This window comes from Pseudochaenichthys georgianus, chromosome 23 (assembly GCF_902827115.2).
Source record: "Pseudochaenichthys georgianus chromosome 23, fPseGeo1.2, whole genome shotgun sequence".
Classification (NCBI taxonomy): domain Eukaryota; kingdom Metazoa; phylum Chordata; class Actinopteri; order Perciformes; family Channichthyidae; genus Pseudochaenichthys; species Pseudochaenichthys georgianus.
Window position 1 is genome coordinate 7,233,581 of NC_047525.1, and position 18,668 is coordinate 7,252,248.

General features: G+C 44.4%; 1 protein-coding gene across 1 annotated transcript in view; it reads right to left on the reverse strand.

The window, feature by feature from the left end:
• plxna4 (plexin A4) overlaps nt 1-18,668 on the reverse strand; it is a 233,721-nt gene that overhangs the window by 5,070 nt on the left and 209,983 nt on the right. The window contains 5 exon segments of the mRNA XM_034074985.2: nt 2,891-3,103; nt 7,254-7,423; nt 10,530-10,720; nt 12,538-12,637; nt 15,459-15,562. Coding sequence (XP_033930876.1) covers nt 2,891-3,103; nt 7,254-7,423; nt 10,530-10,720; nt 12,538-12,637; nt 15,459-15,562 — 778 coding nt within the window.

Genomic DNA, 18,668 nt, shown 5'->3' on the forward strand with positions numbered 1-18,668 from the left:
GTTAAAGGACTTTAACCTTGAAACACACACACACACACACACACACACACCACACACACACACACACACACACACCACACACACACACACACACACACACACACACACACCACACACACACACACACCACACACACACACACACACACACACACACACACACACACACACACACACACACTGCATTGAGGTAAAGGTAATCAGTCACTGTCAGCAGCATCTGTGTTGCCCCTATCAACTATGTTAATTAAAGCTGCTTATTTACATATTATGTTCCTGTAGCTGAGGCCCGGGGTTTGATAACTCTGGGATGAGTCTTTGCCAGGACACGGGTCTACAGAGCAAACGGAGCAAAGGAGAGGCAGGTGGGTGATGCTCATGGCCTCTGCACACTCCAACACCTGTTCAGTGCTGCCTGCAGGGGATTGCTATTTTAGAAACCAGGTGTGCTTGTTTTCGGAAACAATTTGATGACACACAATCTTTAATGTCTACAATGCATACATTAATATGCATATAGCACTGAATAATCTAAAGTAAGGTTGATTTCAGCTATAAGACCCTAATATTGTCCAATAAGCCAATAGAACAATTTAAATCTGTATTGCAAAAATGTCAGTTTTTAAAAGAAAAAAAAAAGTGACAAATTGTTAGCTTTGCAATTGCACTGGTCTCTATGCAAACCTCCTTGTAAACAAGTAGTGTTATGACAGCCATGATGGATTTGTCAATTCCCAGATGAAATTCAAGGCAAGTGTCAATATCTCAGGAGCTGGCTTCACTCCACAGCCCTGATTTAATAACATCAACATGCTGCAGCAAAGTTACAGCTCTGTGGCTCGGCTCTGCCTCCAAATCCAAACTGCTGAATGTGCATCTGCAGTTATTACCTTATATCATTCATCAGCATTCCACAATACTTTTTTCACAGTTTCTGCAACATAGTAAGAACTTAAAGGTCCCATGTCACGGCCATTTCTACTGATCATAATTCCATTGTTGAGGTCTACTAGAATAGATTTGTTCCAATGTTCCAAACTCACATTGTTTTCTCATACAGCATCTCTGTGTAGTATGTGTATTCACTCTCTGTCCTAACGCCTTGTTGGAGCTCCTGCCCCCCCCCCCTCCCTCCCTGTGAGCCCACTGTGCACTGATGTGTGTTTATGTGGTGTCGTTTCCTGGTTGCTCCGTGGGATCTGCGAGACAGCGAGACACGGCGAAACTCAGCCTGAGCACACGCACGTGAGTGTGTGGCGAACTGTGAGTGGAGATCCACGGAGCCGCGGCTGAGAAAAGATAAGGCTGAGTGTGCCGGCGAAACTCCGGAGTATCGCGGATTCGCGGCTGAGAAAAGATAAGGCTGAGTGAGTGTGTGTGTGTGTGTGTGTGTGTGTGTGTGTGTGTGTGTGTGTGTGAGTGAGTGAGGAGCTCCACGGATTGGTCCAGTTGGACGTTACGTCACTTGGTACCAGGAAGAAAAAGAGAAATGTCCAACGAGGCGTTCTGGGGCAGCACAGACAGGTCTTCTCTGTGTTTGAGTGTTACTCACTACAGGGTGCACTTTGAGGGTTGTGACTCTGCAGACCGTTTACATGCAGAAAAAGCTACATAACACAAGGGGACGGGTGATAACCGGAAAAGCATGACATGGGACCTTTACTTCCTGCATGTGTTCTGTCCCTACAGAGACGCACTGGGGAAGCAGCAGCAGCAGAGATTTCCTTTCATCAGCCGGCTCTAGGTAAGAGCGTCATGTCTTCACAACCGGGCTCTGACACGGGGGAGAGAAGGAGGACATCTCTTCTGTCTATGCTCTCTCCCTTTTCAAAGGTGGAGCATGCTGCCTTTGAAATCTTCCCCTTGTCAGGACCCTTGCTTTGGCTCGGTTGGACGGCAGAGTGGAGCAGCGCTGGATCCACCCTCACTCAGTCACTACTACTGAGGCTGTTCCAACTGAATGACACTTCCACTGTGGGGTGATGATACTATTGCTCCAACAAACCGGCAATGAAGGCATAACCTATACACTTGAGAGTACAGCATGTTTATTTGTACAGCTTTTAAAACAAGTATGCATGTTAGGTCTTTAAGAACATATACACACATCTCAGTAAAACTCATATTTCATTTGTTGTTATATGTAAGGTGATTCAAGGTCCTTCTCACAATGTGTTTATACGAGTGTATAAGTGAAACTAACATCATCAAAATGTATTTTTTATGTATATATATTTACAGAATCTGTCAATAAACAGGTCTATGGTGCTATTATTTATACATATGAATCTCAAGTACTTGCGATACTACACAAGTACTAAATATGAATATGCCCAAATATCTGATTGAACCCTGTGCATAGTGCAAGACGAACTTGTCTGCTCGTGCCCCCCCCCCCCCCCCCCACAGTAGCAGGTCCTGCATTCTAATAGTGATATTTGATCATTGCTCAGCCTCACCACACATGTCCACGTATAAACCAGCAGAGGACACTCACACGTATGTGTATATATGAGAGACCACAGACACACAGGACTAATGAGTATGGTCCTCAGCCTGAAGCCCCTCATGTGGTTCCCCCAAAGCTTGCCTTGTGACGAAGCTTCCATCCCATAAATACTACTGCCCCCACCCTGTGTGATTTAGATAGTGTTGCATGGCCCACAGATCACACAGCTGCAGGGTTTCTCAAAACAAAACAGGCCGAATGGAACGTTTTCTGATTCACTCTATAAGAGCCCATATCTCTCTCTCTCTCTCTCTCTCTCTCTCTCTCTCTCCTCTCTCTCTCTCTCCTCGCTCTCATCTCTCCCTCTCTCTCTCTCTCTCTCTCTCTCTCCTCTCTCTCTCTCTCTATCCAGTGGTAGGTGTGAACATGCATAGCTGCTCACCTCTCCACCCAACTCTTGTAGCTGGGAATGTCCTTGGCGTAAAGCAGCTTGTTGGAGGGGGAGTCCTTTCCAAGGCGGTGTTCTGAGGTGGAGCAGGAGTCCATGAAGGTCTGGGCCACCACAGACAGACAGGCGTCTGTGATGCTGCTCTTATGGATGTCAAACACAAACTGGGGGTTCTTGATGACGTTCACCCAGAAACGCAGAGGTAGGCTGCGGGGAGAGGGAAAGAGAACAAAGTAGTGAGCACACAAAGGACACAGGTTTTAAGCTTTTCTCTGTCATCACTGTTTAATAATGGTATGTCGGTGTGCCACAGCCAATCAACAATGACATGGGGTTTCCATAAATGTTCAAGTTAACAAGAAAAGACAATGCTGTGGTGTTCAAACAGACTGTTGTGATACTTGACACTCTTGTATTTATGTGTCCAGTTGAACTGCTCACATAATAATTCCCTAAATGATATTTTGATATTTGAACTGATATTGAAACATGAACAGATCATGCGCCAGCAGGGCGGGAGGATTCATTCCCTTTCAGAGCTAGTACACAGGCCTGCTGTTTCCCACGTGCTCTATTTGATGTGTGTGCTCAAGTCAATAAAGCCTTTATCTTTAAAAGCAGGCGGTGGCTGGCTCTCCTTCTTTCCAGCAGTGTCCAGGGGTTCTCACTGGGGGCCACGCAGTGACACAGTTCATATTGCCTTGTTTGTGCAAGTCGGCCCTATTTTGTGCCTGTCCAGAATCATGTAAATATACAAGTGTTTATTTTGCGGGCTTGTTCTGCCTAAAGGAATAGATATAGGGCCACTTTCATCTGTGTATTGCAGTGGAAGGGCTCAGGTGGCGTTACAAAAGAGCTGAGTGGTACTTGGATCTCTGTGTAGTATCTTTACTATTCTCTGGGCTGTTCGCTTTTAGCTGATGCTGCAACACTCCAAAGGGAAGGACACTGCAGTCTAACCTGCATAGGAGGTTTTCTATATGGCGCAATATCAAAGGATTAAGGGGAAATACATCTGAGAAGTAATGCAATCATTTAAATACCACCGGTGCTCCCCTACCATCCCACTTAGCGTTTATCCTAGCACAACCTCAGAGCCATGCAGATGTTCTATCCAACAAAAGAGGATTTAGACTCAGGAAGGAAAACGGCATTATGACTTTACAATTAATCAAAGCAAAGAATCTCATCGGGATTAGGAGCAGGGATCAGAGTGATATTAGCGCCACTGCTGTGCGGCTCTGATTGTTGACGGTCTGCCCAGCTGCCCTCTGCGTGACGGGGCAGAGGACACTAGCATGATGAGGCTCCCTACGTGATGTCTGCACTCAAAATGCTTACCATTATAACATTTACATATTATCTTTTGTGTGGAAAATATTTTTTTATTTTCAGGGGCCAACCCACGCTGAGCTAGATCTGAATGGTTGCCATGATCAGTCGTCTCGATCAGGGATTAGGTTACATATCAGCTGCCAAGATCAAGGGCAACTCTTATCCTCGAGGAATTACACTGGCCGAGTTAGAAGAAGCCCTTTTGCTCAAAGACGACTTCCCTGTGCGTCAATTTAACACGACAAACTGCTGTACATTCAAACTGATTTAAGACGAGTGTTTACCTAATCTCATTGGAAGCATTTGAGCATTTGTCCATGCCATAAAACAGTACTATGGAGCATGGGCCCTTTTAAAAATAAACTGCTAATCCGCATATCCCCAAGAAGGAAAGATTACCAATATGCTGCTTTCGAATTGTCAAGCAGCAAAACAACAACACACGCTCCATGTACTGTTCTCCAGGGTGATAATGTTGACAGACACTAGACTGCACATGACAACAGTGTTACTGCAGTCCTTCAGTAGCATGTTAGCATTGATTGACACTTCTAGCACACAGAGCCAGCCAGCCATCCTCTGAGTGCCAGAGATGTGGGATGCTGTCCCAGTCCACAGATGTTGTGATCCAAGGCATCCATTGGAGACGTTACGGCACCAGCAGGGATCTGACCTAGATGACCCAGGGTTAAATATATCTGCTTTACAAAGGTGGCCTGACTAGGCAGTGTTCTAGCTAGACCTCCATAGGTACAACCTTTACTGGACAAGCTTTACGCCAGTACAAAAGCTTGAAACTTAATCTTTTTTCAAAGCACACAGCCAACACCTTGACTGATTACAGAAAGCTCACCTCTAAAAGTCCTCGTGATCGCATTAACAATATGGGCTGAGATGGAAGTATGACAGCGTAAGGTAGAATTATTGTGCCAGTTTTGCACAATAATTAAAATTCTGTCTGTCGCCTCCCGACATGACAAACACACACACACACACACACACACACACACACACACACACACACACACACACACACACACACACACACACACACACACACACACACACACACACACACACACACACACACACACACACACACACACACACACACACACACACACACACACACACACACACACACACACCAGAAGAGTGAGGATGAGAGGACACATACCAACTAACATCACAGCTCTGTCACACAATGCAGAAGCTCACATTGTAACTGAACGTGTTACTTTACTTTAACTAAAACTTCAGTAGCTTGATTGAAATCCAAGGGACATTGTGTGGTTTAGCAGAAGCCCTATTGCTATGACTACCCTGTTGCAAAGATGACCTTGGATGCTACACAATCTGTAGGTCTCTTTCAGGTGTGTGTGTGTGTGTGTGTGTGTGTGTGTGTGTGTGTGTGTGTGTGTGTGTGTGTGTGTGTGTGTGTGGAATCAATACAAATCTGAAATGTACAGCTCTGAAAGCAAACACGATTGCTGCCCAAACAACTATTTTCTTTCATCTATTTAAGAAAAAAACCGTTCCACTTTTTCAGATATGAAACATATATAAAAAAACATTCCAGGTGAATTTTAGTATTGGTTATGCAAATCTTCGCTTCTTAAAGCTTCTATTATTATTTGACCAAAACAATAGTTAGTTGGTCATTTGCAGAAATAGTATGAAATGAAAGAATAATAGAAGCATAGTATAGTACACAGGCTGGGAGGCACTACAGGCTGGGAGATAATCTATCATCATGTCTACATCAGAGGAGGGACAGGGAGCCCTGAGGGGGAGGTGGGTATGCTCTGGCTGCTGGGATGCCTTCAAGTCAATGGCGTGTATGATGACGATGGGGCTGGTGGATTTAATGGCACAGGGGCCCAGCATGGGAGGGGCCCCGGCATTATTATTCTCTACCTTCAGACTAAATGATGTGTTGCTCTGTTTTAGGAGATCAAAGGTTATGGGTAAGCACACACAGTGAGAAGTGAAAGACACGTGCCCGTCCCACGCAGAGGAGATGGTGGCATCGGCACAAACGGTCGTGTGCAATCTAAGTGGCTTTTTGTGATGGTGTGTTATGATAAATTGTTATTCATTCTCATCCCTCTAGTGAGAGCCCATTCCATTAAAAGTCTAATGTGAAAGCGACCCGTTGTGCTCTCAGAAAACACTTAACGCACACTGCAAATGGCCCAATAACGCAGAACCAGGAAAAGGACCAAAATCAGGACCACGGCGTAAAGTAAATAACATGTCTCCCCCTTCTTTAGCCTCTCCCTATTCATTCCTCTCTCCATCTCTCTATGTGTCCCTTGATGCACATCAATATATTCTCCCATCTCCATGGTTCCCCTGAGCCCTGGGCTGAGCGATGCATGCTGGGATCTTGGCAGAGGCCAGGAGGCTAATTAGATATTAGTGTGCGTTTAACTCCCACTGAGTTCACTTCCTTTTCTTCACCTTTTTAATTCCTCTCCTGACTGCATTCTGGGGCACTGCTGGTTATTTAACCCCTAACAACCTCTTAAGGTGGGCGCAAAGAGGTCACTATGGTCTAAATTAATCAGCCGTTATTAATTTAAGGGCGTGCTTCCTTCACCTGGGAGCGTACATTTGTCGCTATGGAGATTTCCACAGTGACAGGCTTTTTTGGCCCAGTTATCCCTGATAATAGATAGAGAGCCTTGAGAGCCAATTGGATTAGCCCCTTGTGGTTGGCTTTAATGAAGATTACACACCCCTGTGGTTAACGGATATTAGGGGAGGAAAGAGGCGTGTGGTGAAGCTTGGCACTGACACGGGGCAATACCAGGGCAATTCTGTGTGGAATGTGCCAACGTGTACTGTATGTGTACTGAAAGGACAGGGATGTAGCCAAGGCACCACACCGGTGTCAAATACAGAAATAATGTTGTCTGTCAAAGATCCAAGTACCTGCCTCACGGTTTTTTAAGCAGCCAGGAGCTACGAAGTCCATGTGTGTGTGCAGGTTTCTGTGTGTGCAGGTAACTTTACTCACCAGTTGCTCTTCCATGTGTGTCGGACATGCGGGTCGTGAATGCTGTGTTTGTCGGCCTGCTCGTCCAGGAAGTCAAACATGTATTTGATGGCCAGTGGGAGGGCGCTGCCCCGATGGGCCGTGCTGAAGATGGTCTCGAACAGGTCGTCCACAAACTTCTGTAACGTACCCTATAGGGGAGAGAGGAACAAAGGATTATACAGAGCCAGGTCTTTGTTCCTTAAATGATATTACAGGTGATGATCATAGAGCCGATACCAGTACATTAACGTTTTCAAATGCGTTTTGCTCAACTTTTAGAGTATTTGTCTCTCCACTTTAGTTGCCATGGCTACACAGGAAGTAATAACGAAACCAATAATAGAGACCTTTAAAGAATACGAAAACGTACAATGCTATAAACAGCTACACCGTACAATTTCAGATTGGTTAAGCCAGTATCTTTATTGAACTGTAATGAGATTGTCACTGTAATACATTTTGCAACATTCAAACGCCGAAAGGTGACAGATTAATGGCTTTAAACGTGTATATTTTCCCCGTGTGAGTTGATGTCACTTTGTCCACAAGCTTGATGTCGATGTGTCTGACTCCTATCTCACAGACCTGGCCCCTAAATCTGCTTGCAGCTTTGATGAGGGAAATTGTTATTTCACAGCTGACTTTTAATAATATCTGGGAACAGGAGGCGCATCTCCTAAGCCTCTTTGTGCTGCCGGATTAGCTCCCACACTGCACCATTGACCCTAATTTGATTTAATGTTGGTGACTTTAAAGAGGAGGAGAGGAAGACAGAGAGTGGGGGAATCTAATCCTCTTGTAAAGAATGGGCTGATGGGATGCACAGGAAAAGGCGAGAGCGAGGGGTGGAAATTAAACGATAGAGGTTTCCTATCAGGAAAGGAGGCCATTGAGTGTGGCAGATGAGGTGTGTACAGGCACTGGCAAATAAAAATCCAATTTGGGTCGGAACGGGTGACCCAATCAGGGAGTCAAGAGAGGCAGAAGAGAGTGGGAAGAGAGAATCCCGTTAGTACGACAATCAGGCTATAATTCTAATGTGGCCCACATTCCCGACAGCTTATCGCTTTTCTATAGATATGGAATTACATATCTCTATATCAAGCCCACGTGCATTCCAAGTGACAGCCTGCATTAGCTGGCGAGGGAAGACCTACGATCTGTGTGTGAAGGTACCAACACCTGTGTGTGTGCCTACAAGTGCTGCGGCTCTGACATTTTACATCCTCTATGTTGAGGGGGCTGTCATCATCACAGGGATCTCTTGTTCCCTGGTGAAGCTAGACTGCCAACACCCCCCCCCCCCCCCCCACACACACACATCTACCCTGTCATTAGACCGCACTTTAAACACAATGTGTCATCTGGATGTTTTGATGCCATCAGCCTCCACATTGAAATGAGAGGCAAACAATCAGAAGGCTGGGAGATAGATGGATGAAGAAGGGCACACAAGGGAGAGAGGTGGACACACACACACACACACACACACACACACACACACACACACACACACACACACACACACACACACACACACACACACACACACACACACACACACACACACACACACTCAAGAAAATGCAATCCTTCCTAGTGCCCCTCCAAACACACGAGCGCGCCCTGTACCCACACTCAGTCAGGGTGACACTGATGGAGCTAATATGAGAGACGTCAGCGGCGTTGCCAGGGAGAGGTATTTATTGGCAAGGTGAAAGCCAAACGCAGTCAATTACACTGCCTGTCTGCCCAATCATTCCTCACCAAGAGAGATGGCCGGCCAAGATAAACTGGTTATTTCACAGAAACAATCCATCTGGAAAGATGATGTGCTGTCTGCCGTCAGAAAGCACCTTCCTGCTCTGTGTAATGGGATAATGGTAGGGAAGTAGAACGGCTCACAGAGGCTGAGAAGGGATGTGCTCCATGTATGTGGAGGGATATACAGTGTGCGTCATGGCGACAGCTGCTCCTACCTCAATTTTGTTTGTTTATTTATTTCACATGTTGCTTATCATGCCACTGCCATGCCTCTCTCTCCCTGTTGTTGTCTCCGTTATCGGCTTTAATTGATCGCCTGATTTTACTAATCTGCCCACACATCTGCAGTCATTAGTTCTCCATAGTACAAACACATATTGTCTGTGATGTCTGCGTTATTTTTAAAGAAAGATAGAACTGACACATATTTCTTCTTAGACATTAAAGGTAAAGTCATAGAAAATCAAATCTCTCTCACTGCAGTATATTCAGGGTTTTTTCCAACACAATCTTATGCTGCCTACACAAGGATTTTGCATTAAGTATTATGTTTTGATTGTGGCCACGGTGGCAGCTGTTACATCTTAGTTGTCTAAAGAGAGACTAAGTAAGTGAAATAAACTTAGCAATCTACTCTGGTCTCATATTATCTGAAAGTAATGATTTAAAAACATATTGGACTTGCCGCCCAACTTCTAAGGGTTGCTTATGAACCCATATGGAAATGAGTTTTATGAGGTCTTATCAGTGCAAGATATTCAAAGATACATGTTTTTATTCACTTCATTCTTCTTTCTATTCCCAGTACTGAGATCTCCATGTGAACTGCTAAACAAAGGTGGGCAGGGGATCAAAAACAAACAGAAATGTTCCTGAATCAAAAAATCACAGACTGAACATTTTCATATCGAAGCCTGTCTTTTTATTTTACCCTCCATGTACGCCTCTGTTTTTGTCTGAAAGAAGGGATGAGGGAGAAGGTGACTTAGGAGTGGACTGGACATTTGTATTCAGCTGCTGGATCAAAGTCACATTTCCCTCCAAACCAAATTACCTGCTTCTTTCTGAAGGCCATTGTCGGAAGGCACATTCAATAAAGACTCATTTTATAGGCATTTCTATTTTTGCCTCATCCTTTTTTTTATTACAGAAATTCCTTCTCTAGCTTCATAAATCTTTTCTTCTTCACCCTTTTTGATATGCGCTACGGAATCAACGCAACAGCAAAGAAAAGAGACAGAAATATCTATTTTCTCTTTCTCACCTGAGGGGATAGATGAATACATTTGAATAATCGTTCCCGCTGAGATGACTCATCCAAAGTAAATATGAATAAATAAAGTGAGTCACGGTTTCAAAAGGTGAAGGTTATCGTGACCTTTTAGCCTTTCACTGATTAGAGAAAACATGCATTTAAATGACACTCCCTGCTGTATATAACAGATTCTTATAAAAAGTGACTGTAGCATGTTCTGAACATCGATAGCTCACCTTAGTCGCCAGAAGTCGTGTCAGGTAGATTTCAGAGACCATCTTGCTGCCGCGGTCGCCCTCCTTCTGGTCTCCGTGCTCATGGTTCTTCACCAGGTGCCACACTTTGACCCCGCTGTCCAGGTCAGGAGTGATCATAGGAGTACGGGAGCGCAGGCTGTCGGGGCTTCCAGTGTACTTGATCATGTTCTCTGTGGAGAAAAACATGCATTAGTTCATGTGGAACTGTTTGAACAGAAAACCAAAAGTAAACATTGTTTTCTTCAGGCACGCTTCCATTGGCATTTTATAGACATCTATTGAGATATGTACGAAAAAAATGATTTTGCTGGGTTGCCTGTGTCAGAAAGTATAGAATAGTACGGGATCAGTTCCATATCTCAGGTTTACAAGAAGAGAAGAAAGCTGACGAAAATGTTGACTAAGGCACTACAAAACATAGAAACAAATACAAATGGAAAAGCTACTAAAAATACTAATCTGTCGCTTCACTAACGAGGCAAGACAAGCCTTGACCTGCCTGTCAGCAACCCTTTTTTGACTTGAGGCTTTCGATGTACAGGTCGGGGAGATTGGATATGAAACTTTCAGAAAGTGTGCATGGTTAATTTTTCATTGCTTCTTCTGGCATCTGTGGCTGACACAAAATCGAACAGATGTCAGAAGAGATGAAATATGTATGGCCCACCCAATGGCCGGAGTAGCGATGACATTTCCAAACACATGGCTCAATGAATGTTTACACAGTGTGAACATGTTTTATCAGTGGGTGCGGTTCAGAGAGAAGAGCAAAACAAAAAAACAAATGTTTTTTCACAGTGACAGAAATCAATCTGTCAAGAGAGAAGGCGGGAGGAGTAAACGGTGGAGAGTGTTCAGGGGAAAAGAGACAGCTGGAGACATCAGATACTGTGTGTGTGTTTGTCGGAGTGTGTGTCTACTGATCAAATGTAATTACATTACAATTAGTCTCTCCTAGGCGGCGTTTCAGGGAGCCATATTTAACTGTAGATGTGCTATAAGACCTGTGTCAAGTATTCTCTTAAATTGGGTGTAACAAGATGTGAGCGTGGTCTTTATAGAAAAGTGGAGTGGGTCGTACTTTCATTTTGTGTTCATGATTTATTCAAGACGTTGGGAAGCTGAGGGTGAGGCAGAGTGAGGAGAAAGATTCTATTCTGATCCTCACAAAGGACGAGTTATTTTTCTCTGTGGTTTTCGAATGGAAACATGACATCAAAGACACAACAAGTTTCTCCTTTCTCTCTGACTCAACATGTCACAATGTGTGTGTCTTAATCCCCACATCTTTCTCCCCTGCTCCACTCTCCCTCCCCCCGTCTGTAGCTATATTAAATTATCTTTCTCCCCTATCTGGTCATTGTGCTCACGGAGAGTTCAAAGTCACTCTCAAGTGCGACACTAGTTCAATCCCTTAAAAAAGAGTAGTGGAGGGAGGTGTTTCTGGTCTCCTCCCTCCCTTTCCGTGTCTCCTCTCACCTTGTCCTATCTGCTCTAATTTGGATCCGGAGAGGCGAGGTGAGGCCGTATGGAGATGAGGCGATGCTAATAATGTGGCTCCACATTTGATGTGTCTGAAGTGTGTGTGGCCGTTGAGGCCGGCCCTTTGATCAGACACTAACTTGATGGTTTCTCAGGTTCAAGGAGATGCTGAGCACACGGACACACTGGCACACCGAGTGAAGAGAGGACACACTTTAGAGTCTCAAAAGGCCGGGACAATAGATGAGAAGTCTGTTTGGTCTCTTGTTATGTTTTAGGATTCCTTTCAACTACTCAAAAATGGCGTCTTATCTTTGTAGGTCTGCCCTTGATGTCATGTAGGGTGCCGTGGATGTGGACCTCTCGGATTTATTTGACCTAAAGTATTCCTCCGATTTGATTGAGTGTGTTTTTTAAATGATCGTACATGTGGTGTGTACCGTGGTGCCTGAAGCAGCTATCTGACTACAGAAACGTGAAGGTGTACGGAAGCAGGTCGACTTACCATATTTACTTGCAGACGTTCGAGACACAGTGGAGTTGTTGACTGAATTGTAAGCTGTAACTTGCTTTGGAACCAAGGCCATCACTGCATTATCAGGTACCTGGGAAACAGACACACACGTATTATGCAAATGACTGTTCAAAACTAAAGCCATTTTCAGAGTGTTTTCTCATTTGTGAAGATTTCTAACATAACCAATCAGAAAACCCATAGATCATATTTCCCTCCATCTATTCTGGTTTCATGTGGATACACAGAGAATATCTGATTACCCTTATGTGCTCTGTTCAGCCCAAACATGCATATAATAATAATAAAATATGTTTATATATCACTTTTCTGCAATTCAAAGACGCTTTAATGAGTGACAGGGGGAGGGAGGGCTTAGCAGAGCCTGTGTGAGAGGGGATATCCCACAGTCTCTTCTCAATAATGCTGTTCCTCTAGGGGTAGGTAGTGTGTGTGTGTGTGTGTGTGTGTGTGTGTGTGTGTGTGTGTGTGTGTGTGTGTGTGTGTGTGTGTGTATGAAGGTGTGAAGAATCAATTAGTGTGTGTGTGTGTCAGTGCTGGTCCATGTGTGTAAATGAATGGATGAGTCAATCGTGCGCTCCTCCTTCCCGAGTCAGCCAAATAGGTTTCAATTAACACAACTGGGTGTACTCTGTCCCAGCTGGGCCCAAACACACACATGAACACATGTACACACACCGAAACACACACACTAACCCCTATTCTGCATAATCTGGCTACCCGTGCTGCAGGGAAAGGCAGGGTTAATTGAAGTGATCTCTAGTAGGAGTAGGAGGATGGGACAAGATATGAGGGCCAGGGGCCTTTGTGCTTATTATAGGTGTGTGTGTGTGTGTGTGTGTGTGTGTGTGTGTGTGTGTGTGTGTGTGTGTGTGTGTGTGTGTGTGTGTGTGTGTGTGTGTGTCTGAGCCTTTTGAAGATTATATCATTATGTCACCCAGTCACTCAATCTGCTCCTTATGCATATTATGTCTATATTATTGTAAGCAGGGGGCCCACAGGGCTGATCTTGTTATTCCTCTATGGCCCCCCCAACTCCCCCGCCCCCTTAAGCATGCACGCTCCCTGATCACTGCCCTTATATGCTGAACGGATAGAAAGACGAGTAGATCACAATGGAACAGAATGAAAACAGGAGGAGTGGCTTTGGAGGAGAGGATAAAGACAGAAAGAGAAATGTATGTCATTATGGGATGGAAAGATCTGATATGACAAATGTCAAATGTTGGCTTTTAGGCTACTCAGTGAAGTTGTTCTGAACAAAAACAACGTCTGTGATGCAAACTGTCACATTGTAACTGAAGGCAGGGTGAATTAGGATAGGCGAGTGGCAGATCAAACCAGATGCATGTGATAAGGGAAAGCGCATGATTCTATTGGGTGTGTCTGGTTGGTTGTATGAGCTTCTAATAAGAAAAACAATATGTATTGGAAGACACCATACAGACAGTAAGACCAAATATAAGAGCACACCCGGATTGGCAGAGGCAGCATCTATCAATAGAGCGCATCAATTGATTTAGATGAGAAGAGAGACAAGACCTTCAAATACAATGGTTCATAAAGGAAAGACAGCGATAATAAAACGAGTGGAAATGCTATATATTAAATCCGAGCTGCCCTTTACCAAAGTTAGAGTGTGTTTGTGTTGTCCTCTGCCTTCGATGCTCTTTGCGTAGCCTCCTGACAATATTTGAATGGATCATTTTGTTGTGTCAAGGATAAGGAGCCCTCTTTCCCTGGCCTGAAAAAATGAATTAACTTCTGCCTTCATTATCTTATCTCAGATTGGAATCAGCTCCCTAATCCATTCCACCCGCGCCTCGTACTCCAAGCCTGTTGACACTTGCTGATGCTGACATTTAATTTAGGCACCACGCAAACTGCTCTTGTAGGGGACAGTGGCTGCTCGCATAGCTGCTCGGAATATTAACACTATGGTGAAAAAGACCATCCAGTCTCATCCTGGCTGCCCGGAGAGACGGTGGCTGCTCATATGGGACAAAACACCTTCAGAAATACGTCTATCGCCGTCTGCATTAAAGCCTTTGCGTATTTAATGAGTGAAATCCTTTATATTTTGTGCACAATGTCGTCTTTATATCAATCCCTGACAATACATGTGTAAACCTTGTGTCTGTGCCCACTGATGAATCTATTCTGGACATGACATTTTTTTGCCGACACTTATCCATTTGAGAAATAAGACGCCACTCGGCCGGCACATCAGATGTTATCTGGAGCCCTCTCCACACATAAGGGATTACTTCCAGGTGTCACTGTTGTTGGTCACGTTCTGCGTGTGTGTGTGTGTGTGTGTGTGTGTGTGTGTGTGTGTGTGTGTGTGTGTGTGTGTGTGTCAACTGAGGACTTGCACAATTAAATGGCTGGAAAAGTCCTTTGACTGTATTGTCCATTAGATGGTGTTGGAGCTTAGTGCAGATGGAGTCCACACAGCTTTAGAGGGAGAGGTGGAGTGGAGAGGACATCAGAGCGAGCTTAATGTACTATTGATAAAGGGATGACTGGTGGTAGGAAAGAAATGTACAACTTAAAAATGTAATTCATTACTTTGCTTTCCATTATAAAAGCAAAGTATATAAACCAGCCAGGCGTTGGCAGATAGCAACCAGCTTTTTATTTAACAATCTCTCCTTTCTCTGTGAACTCTAAAACTTTACAAACACTTTGTATTATAACACTTTTAAAGACCATTTGCTATGGTAATGATCGTGTAACAAGCAACGGTTCCAACCCCATGGACCCAAAGTAAACGTACTTTGACCAAGTTCTTAAACAGTTCAAATATTGAGGCATTATTTGGGGGTAATATGAAGAGTTTAAAGCAGGTTGCAGTCGTCAGTATTTTAGAATCTCTAGTCAAAGCGTACCTGGTAATGGAACAGCATGTTCAGCCTCTTCCAGTCACCTTCGATCTTAGTGGTGACGTCTTCATCCTGCAGGATCACACGCTGTCCACGACCCTGACGCCATTCTGCAATTGCAAAGGGGGAAAGAAAAACATATTAACAACTACCGTAATTTTCGGACTATAAGCCGCGCCTTTTTTCCCATTTTCCGACCCTGCGGCCTATATAACGGTGCGGCTAATCTATGGATTTGTACAGCTAACGGCCACTAGGGGACCTCCTAAATCTATGGATTTCACAGGTTACAGTCCACCACCTTTAACTCTATGGGCTCTATGGCCGGTCCGCGCCCCCCACCTTTAAGCGGCGGGCTCCAGCAGGAAAAGCTGGATGCCGGAAAAGAGTGAGACAGGTAGCGCGCCAAAGTAAAAGTGGAACCGAGAGACAGAACGAGAGCAAGACAGACAGACATTACGAGAGCGAGACAGTTTGTGCAAAGGAAGTTTTCATGCACAAACCCTTCGTTCAGTGGGAGGCGTGGATGACTAGCGGCGATAAATCATTCACCAAAACTGGTCGCATGCGAAAAGCAACTTTCGTTCAAGTTTGCGAGTGGATCCTGACAGCGTGGAGGAGTGTCAAAACATCCACGATCACCAACGGGTTCCAAAAGGCTGGACTGCTTACATATGGTAATTAAACATTAAAACACCTGCGGCTTATAGTCCAGTGCGGCTTATATATATACACATCATTCAATTTAGCTGCTGCGGCTTATATTCAGGTGCGCCTTATAGTCCGAAAAGTACGGTATATTCACATAATGCTACTGCTTTAAAAACTATTTACTTTAAAATCTGTCTTGTACAGTACATGTATGATGCCCTACAAGCTAGCTGATATGGCTTTGGCACAAGTAGCAATGCACCCATCAGTCTTTCTTAAACAGTCTGCCAGTTACCATTCCCTTTATCTACATCAGGGATGTCAAACTCAATTTCATCGCGGGCCACATTCGCATAAAGGTTGCACTCAAAGGGCCGGTTGTAACTATATAAATATATAAAATAATTATATTACATTATTGCCTCTGAATTGCATTATTATCGGATAGGATAATAACTTAGCAATTAACTACGTCTGAAAGCAGAAGTCCAGGGCAAATAATTGCAAGTCTCTTCAGTGCGCATGTCACAAAACAAGATGCATTGTGGGACATGTAGTTTACGGGCAACCTGCTCCTGTAAAGTGTCATGTAACCGTATAATAAACGTATTATATTCTTTGCAAGCTCTTGCGGGGCCACATAACATGAAGTCGCGGGCCGGATTTGGCCCCCGGGCCTTGAGTTTGAGACCCCTGATCTACATGTTCCGAAGATTTTAGTTTGTATCTTTCAATGTCCTGCAAAGCATGAATAGGATCAAAAAAGGTTACAAAAAAAAAACCTTAAGAGTAGAAATAGAAGAAAAAAAGGCAAAGAGGACCCAAACAGATATGCCACATGTTAGAGACGGTAACAAGAGGCTAGTTACATGTATCACCCTGTCCATCTCTTTGCTGCTGCGATCGATGGCTCTGATTACAGCCGCATGCCCCTGGCTTGTTCAAATCTTTTTCCATCTTCGACACTGGCCCTTATGCTCAGCTCTCTAAAGGTGCTATTTGTCCCTGCGCTCCCCTTTTCAAACCAGCATCCACTGCTCTAAGCCCCCCGCCATGCTGCTCTTATTGTCAGGGTCTTTGTTAAAAGCACACCGGGCTGATATCCACGACAACGGTCCATGGAGAAACGACAAAGATGCCAGCATAAAGCTACTGCAGATCATTTCCATGCTTTTCAGCTTCCACCGCACATAACAGTATCTTTGATATAAACAACACGCTGGCATTTAGCTGACCTTACAATACAATTACATCTACATGACATTACACACCGGCTTCCCCCACATCTTTGCAACTTTCGTACAAAACAAAAGCTTTAGTAGAAACAGCTCGCAACATTATCATACGTAAAAAGGGGAAGTCGTATGAAAAACAAACAAGCAGATGATTCCTCTATTGTTTTCGCAGACATTCTGGGCGGTATGAACACATCTCCATGTGTGTGTTCCTGCTGTGTTTCCCTCTCGCGTCGGCCACTGTCATCTCCTATTCTGTTCACAAACAGCAAAACAAAGCGGCATGATGAGGCCTGCCTTTGGAGGATCGACATGAATTGTGTGAGCTTCTGAAAGAATCGGCAGGAAATAAAGATTCTCCTGGTGTTTCTGTCTATACAGTAGATCTTCCCATACAGATGCAAATGAGCGCCCGTCTCCAGTCGAGCTTCAGCAAACACGTGAAAATGGGAACAAATAAATAAATATCCTCGGTGTGAAACCAGAGCAAACTGAATTGACTTGGAATCCCAAATCCGGTGGTTGCTCAGTAGAAAGATTGTGTGTGTGTGTGTGTGTGTGTGTGTGTGTGTGTGTGTGTGTGTGTGTGTGTGTGTGTGCGCGTGTGTGTATGGACTTGCATTTTGACTCACACTCAGAGAGATAAGGACTTTGGGGAGTGGATGGAAGCTTATGAAGAGAAAGGCTGAAGGTGACTGTTGTACTCCATGGAGATGTGATACACACTTTTGCTCCGGGTAACACTCACACAATGACACAAAGACACACACTCACACACACACACACACAGGACCTAGCCTCTTTGTCCTCTCCTCTGAAGGATTGCAGCAGAGGGGAATCAGAAACAATATCTGGGATAACAACACTGCTCGCCGATCCGTCTCGGGACCGGCCTGCCACAGTCTCATTATTCTTATCGTTCATTGCAATCAGAGAGAGTGTGTGTGTGTGTGTGTGTGTGTGTGTGTGTGTGTGTGTGTGTGTGTGTGTGTGTGTGTGTGTGAGAGTGTGTCAGAGATCATGACAGCCACTGATGTGACCTGTAGAATGTGCGTAGAGCAACTTCAAAAAAAAATAAAAGATCAATCAAATGGAAGACCTGTTGTAAATTGCACAAAACCAAAGAATGATAATCACAACGCATGACACACACATTAAGATCAACCCTACCTGCGTGAAAATATATGTCACGCGTATTCTCGCTGACTAATGTTTAGCAGAGGACTTTTGGAGACAAAGGATGTAGACCAGGGAGCTGCTTTTACTCAGTCTCTCTTACATACAAAGTAACTGGCCAGCTATCTGTGACAATGTCCAATTCCCTCTCGTA